The sequence below is a fragment of the Aedes albopictus genome, chromosome 2 (genome assembly GCF_035046485.1).
Source record: "Aedes albopictus strain Foshan chromosome 2, AalbF5, whole genome shotgun sequence".
NCBI lineage: Eukaryota > Metazoa > Arthropoda > Insecta > Diptera > Culicidae > Aedes > Aedes albopictus.
In genome coordinates, this window is record NC_085137.1 from 289684005 (window position 1) to 289690479 (window position 6475).

Here is a 6475-nt window from a genome sequence, read left to right on the forward strand (position 1 = left end):
ACAGCTATAATTGTAATGGTATAACTGGAATCAGCATTGATGCACCCCTCGTTGTCAGTTAGTGAGTAGACAGCGAACGAGATGTTGTTAACCATCAGTCGGAAATAAATATATTCAGTAACAAGCGAAATACTCATCAATTATTCCTGGACATCACATTGGCGACGAGGATGGGATCCGAATGCTACCAGGAACTACGGAGGCGGAACATCGGGTGCAGTAGAAAGACCGGAAAATTACGGAAAAAGTTTCGGCAGTAAGCAGACGTCAAGATGGCGGCATCGGCGAGCTTTCGGTGCTACGACGGAGAGTGTGAAGAATGGGAACTCTACAAAGAGCAGTTGGAACAGTTTTTTGTTTCCAATAGGATTCCAAATGACATGAGGAAGGCGGTTCTAATCAACCATCTGAGTGCGAAAACATACAAGCTGCTAAGGGATTTGTGTACACCGGACCAACCAAAGGAAAAAGACTACGATTTTCTCTGCAAGGCACTTTCAACGCATTTCACTCCACCAGTGATTGTCCACAAAAAACGACGAGTATTTTTTCGAGCGCAGCGGGGGGAGAATGGTCCAGAGACTGTCAATGACTGGATAGTCAGGATCAAAAACTTGGCTGCAAATTGCAAGTTTGGGGATCAGTTGTCCCATGTTCTGGTGAACAAATTTGTGGATGGACTAAGTGGAAAGGCCTTTGATCGAATTTGTGAGGAGGACGAGAAGCTATCGCTCGACAGAGCTCAGGAAATAGCGTTAAAATACGAGTTGGAAATATGTGCGAATGTGAACTACACTAGAGGAGGACGACTGCCGGGAACGAAAACGGCTGAGTTTGGAGCGAAACAACAGCAGCGACGGGACAAGCAACAATTTTCCGGCGGCGCAATGCGGTGCTTGGTGTGTAACAGAACGGGCCACCTACGAAAGGATTGTCGCTACCGAAACCTGACGTGCAATAAGTGCAACAAGAAGGGGCATCTGCAGGCAGCCTGCGGCAACCAACAAGCGTTTTATGTGACAACGGCTGAACGCGCCGATCGGGAAGAGGATCTCGATAACGAGTCGAGCATTGAGTTGGAACAAAACTACATTAGTAAGTCGACTATTTCTGTAAACAAGATAGCATCAACAGAAGAAGAGGGGTTCAAAGTCGAAGTTAGGATAGCGAATCAGGTTCATAGGATGGAAATAGATTCAGGTGCAGGGGTATGTGTTTTTCCTGAATCGCTGTATCGAGAATCTTTGAGTAGCTATCAACTGAAGGAAACTTCATTAAAGCTGATGCTCTATTCAGGTCAAAGGTTACAAGTAATTGGTGCGATTACACCAGTAATTGAGTATAATGGAAGTTGTAGGACAGTGTTAGTAGCCATAGTTAAGGAAAATGGCCCTGCTCTATTGGGCAAAAATTTCATGAAAGCCTTCGGAATCCGCTTAGCATTGGTCAATAAGGTAGTAACCGGAACAGAAGAGAAGCTCGCAAAATTGTTGGATAAGTACAGTGGTCTATTTTCTGACGAATTGGGGAAGTACAAGTACGAAACTGTTTCTCTCGAAGTGGAGGAAACGGCGCGACCGGTTTTCAAGAAGCCTCGCCAAGTTCCGTTTAAATTCCAAGAGAAAATGATTAGGCAGTTGGATGATATGGAACGGTCGGGTATTATCACAAAGTGCGATAGTTCTCCATGGGCTACCCCGTTGGTTCCAGTACTCAAACCTGATGGGGAGTTGAGGCTTTGTGGAGATTATAAGGTTACGGTGAACAAACATGTCAAAGACGTGAAGCATCCTCTTCCGACGGCGGATGAAATTTTTGCCAAACTAAACGGCGGGAAGAAGTTTTCGAAACTGGATTTGTCGAAGGCTTACAATCAGTTTGAGTTGTCGGAGTCATCAAAGGAGTTGTGCGCTATTTCCACAGTTAAAGGTGTTTACAGGATGAACCGTCTACCATTTGGTGTCAAGCCAGCTTCTGGTATCGTACAACGAGAACTCGAAAAGCTTTTTTGTGGTATTCCCGGGGTGCAAAACTTTCTTGACGACGCAGTTGTTACGGGTGATAATGATGAAGAACATCTCGAAAGGCTGGAAAAGGTATTTGATGTGCTGGATAAAGCAGGTTTGAAGTTGAACAAAGAAAAATGTCAGTTTTTCAAAAGTGATGTAAACTTTCTGGGTTATACGGTAAACGAGGATGGTTTGAAGAAAACTGATGAACGTATTCGCTCTATTCGAGATGCACCCGAACCAAAGAACGTAAGTGAAGTCAGGGCCTTTGCTGGGTTAGTAAACTATTATGCCAAGTTCGTGAAGAATTTAGCTACGTTGATGAGTCCAATCTACAAACTACTCAAAAAGGGGGTCAAGTTTGAGTGGACGGCAGAATGTCGTGAAGCATTTACGCGTGTGAAAGGCGAAATTTGTCGAGACATAACATTGGCACACTTTGATCCGGCTGCGAAGATAATACTTACGTGTGATGCTTCTAACGTGGGAGTATCCGCTGTGTTGAGTCAAGTGAAAAACGGAGTAGAACGACCAGTCGCTTTTGCTTCTCGAATCTTACATGCGTCTGAGGTGAACTACAGTGTAATTGATCGCGAAGCACTGGCGATTATGTACGGCTTAAACAAGTATTTCTTGTATTTGGTGGGCAATAAGTTTTCTATTCGTACGGATCATAAACCGTTGCTAAGTTTGTTCCATCCCCACAAAGGAATTCCAACAATAGCGGCAAGCCGTTTGCAGAGATGGGCGCATTTCTTGTCGGGATTCAACTACGATATTGGGCATGTTAGTTCTCAACTAAATGTAGCCGATTTTCCATCCCGTTTTCCTACCGAGTCATGGAAGTTGTGGAAGGAGGAAGATTCGTACCTGAATTTCATCAACCGCGACGAATGTGGTTTGGTATCGCTCGAAGAACTGAAACTAGCTTCTGAAAAGGATGAGCACTTGAATGTGGCAATGCAGTACCTAACGGGCAAAACGAACAAAGAGACGCTGGAGAGGGGACCATACAGCAGGATCATTGATGAGTTATCCTTGGAATCGGGAATCATCATGAGAGGGCACAGGGTTGTAGTACCGAGTGCTTTGAGGAAAAAAGTATTGAATCAAATGCATAGTTCCCATTTGGGAATCGTTAAGACCAAAAGCATTGCAAGGGCCAACGTTTGGTGGCCAAATATCGATTATGATATTGAGTGCACGGTTAAGAGCTGTTCATCGTGTGTCTTGCATAATCAATCGCCGCCTAAAGCGCAGTTGATTCCATGGGAACCACCCACAGCGGCATGGAGTCGAGTGCATGTAGATTTTGCGGGGCCTGTAAATGGATGGAGTTTTCTCATCATTATCGATGCCTTCTCCAAATGGGCGGAAGTATTCCCAACGAAACATTGTACATCAGATTTTGTTTTGGAGAAGTTGATGGAATGTATCGCACGATTTGGGCTGTTCGATGAAATTGTAAGTGACAACGGCACTCAATTCGTAGCGGGAACAATAAAGATGTTTCTTTCGGCTAACGGAATTAAGCAGATTTTGACTAGTCCGGGACATCCTTCTACTAATGGCGAAGCAGAAAATATGGTCAAAACATTCAAAGCTACGTTGATCAAAAGTCTATCTGAGGGAGACAAAGATGTGAGAGGTATTGTGGCCAATTTTTTGCTTGGATATCGCAAAGCCGTACATTGTACAACCCAATTATCTCCTGCGCAGGCGATGTTGGGGCGAGATATTAAATCTACACTGGATCGATTCAATCCGCGTCACGTATCGCAAGATAAGGAAGTAGTTGCTCGCGTGACTCAAAATATTCGCAAGCAACAGAAGTCTCAAATCAAGAATTACAGAGGTACTAGGAATTCATCATTCGCTGTGGGCGATCGAGTGATTGTTAGGGACTACAGAGATCCTAATAAACCATCCTGGACATCTGCAGTAGTACGCGAGATTGTTGGTCAAAGAAACTACAGAGTGGAGTTGGCAGAAAGCGGAAGAGTCATTAAACGGCATTTGGATCAAATGAGGCTAGACACTCGTCCGATAACGGAAGTCTCGGCAAACGAACAAACAACTGAGAAGAGGAGCAGTCCACGTCGGTACACCGACATTAAACAATCTCTTGCACCGGTGAAACGTACGTTGCCAGGTATTTCGCCAGCTATCATTTTACATCGTGAAAACTCTGTTCAAGACGAGGTTCAAGATGAGCGGGTTCGCCAGGTTTTAGGGAGTCCACCTACTGAAGGGATCGTAAATCGACAGGTTTCAATAAGTCCACCCAATGCAGCGATCGTAAATGATACTGAGGATGACTTCGAAACTCTTTCCAACAGCTTTGAAGGTCTGTTCATAGACGAGCGAAGGAGGGATGAGCAGAATGAATCAAGTGGCTCAGAATTCTACGAGGCATCGGATGGGCCAGGTAATGTTGAAGCAAATGTATCTGCAGACAGTGATGATGACCTGGTTGTTAGCGGTTTTGCTAGGGGATTCTGGAGGCTTAGAGATAAACAAGGCAAGATTTACAAAAAATAGTTTATTAATTGTACTGTTTGTGTTCCAGATGTTGCATACTAATGATTACCACGCATTATAATGATTTTTCGAAATGTATAATATTCTTACAATGGGGGTGTAATGGTATAACTGGAATCAGCATTGATGCACCCCTCGTTGTCAGTTAGTGAGTAGACAGCGAACGAGATGTTGTTAACCATCAGTCGGAAATAAATATATTCAGTAACAAGCGAAATACTCATCAATTATTCCTGGACATCACAATAATATTCTTTATTTTTTAGTTTTAAGGCAAACATTCTTCATAGAAAATTAAGGTATCACACCAACGGATACTTTGAATTCAAAAATTGCTATTGTTCTCACCATAAAGAGACCATATATGTTATTGTTGATCATATATAATTTTCAATTAACTAAGTGAGATTAACGTACTCTACTACATTCGTCGTTTAAAAATAAAATAACAAATAAAGTAAAACTTTTTCGATTTCAGGATAATCTTTGGAGTGCTTGCAAATTATTTTAAGCGAAAAAACTGTAATTTATTTTCATTTATTACCTTTAGTTAACTGCTCTCACTTGCCCCAGTGCATTTCAGCATCTGGGGCAAGTGAGACCTATAAGAGTAAACAAACACAACTTCATAGTTTGATCTCGCTTTCTTCAGCCTAAGTCGAAATTTACACAAAAGTGAAAAATCGGCAACTTAAGTAAACAATCGTTGAATTACACTTAATTACTTCTATTCTGATGATGAAGCTATTGTTCAAAATGGTAAAGTCTTGGGTAGAACCGAAAGCATATATTTTTCATATTTTTTCAAATTCTATTATTTTTTTTTCATTTTTTGCTGCATAATGAGTTTTTCTGAATATTCGGGAACCGATCATAGAGTATGTAAAAATTGGAAAACGACTTATTCAAAGTTCACGATTTAAAAATCTTTATTTAATGATCATAAAATTATGTTAGGGTAAACATAACATCTGTAAATCTTGAAAAATCTTTTGGCGAGTTTCATCAACTACGTAATATGAAAAGCAAGTTTGAAATCTTTCGGCATTTAACCTTAGGGCGCTTATTGTATAAATAAAATTAATTTGTTTTGCACGAGCTGCTAGAGTTTAATCATTTTTTCTCAGTGATTTGTTATTATACGTGTTACGTAATTTATGCACGATACCACAAAACTTTTCCAATATAAATTGCTAAACATAGTTATTCGCATAATATATCTATAATTTATGCTACATTACATATATGCAGCAACTTTATTAAGCCATTTGTACAAACATTCCAAATAGGTCCCACTTGCCCCGTGGTACGGTGTAAATGAAGATCTGCTCCACTTTTCATAATATGCATAATATACAGAATTTAAAAAATTTGAAACAGTTTCAATGCCCGTTAATAAGAAGAAATATATCAACAATGTCTTTCAGAACCATTGGAATTTCAAAATTATTTATGTTTAGAATTTTTTGACTTGACAAAACCAAACTAGCATTTTTTTAGGTCCCACTTGCCCCGGGGTACCTTAAAAAAATTAAAATGGCTCCATCTATATATAAAAAGGATCGAAATTTTACAAATTGATTTCCGGCATCCTTCTGTGTTGTTTCCATCCGATTTGGAATGCTTCAGACGAGTATGTCATTAATATATAACACACATTGTTCTGCCAGGTCAGGAATCTAGGACACAACCAAGGACACAATAACGAGTAAATAAACATGCGAAAGATACCTATCCTCCCTGGAACATGTAAGCATTGATGACCACAAATTTTGGCAATTATTCTGTATGAGGAGTAAAAGGCACATGCGGTTAGTATGCAGCAGATTGATAAGTTGCTTTTGTGCAGTACATGGTGCCATTTTTAATTCCCTTCTTCACATATGGCTTACGTAGAACGACTATATCTGAGCCTACACACTCAG

The 6475-nt window shown here is 40.8% G+C and overlaps 1 protein-coding gene across 1 annotated transcript; it reads left to right on the forward strand.

The window, feature by feature from the left end:
- Positions 1 to 272: 272 nt before the first annotated feature.
- LOC134286627 (uncharacterized protein K02A2.6-like) lies at positions 273 to 4550 on the forward strand. The gene has a single exon (XM_062848267.1). The coding sequence runs from the start codon at positions 273 to 275 to the stop codon at positions 4548 to 4550; it is 4278 nt and encodes a 1425-aa protein (XP_062704251.1).
- The last annotated feature ends 1925 nt before the right edge of the window (positions 4551 to 6475 follow it).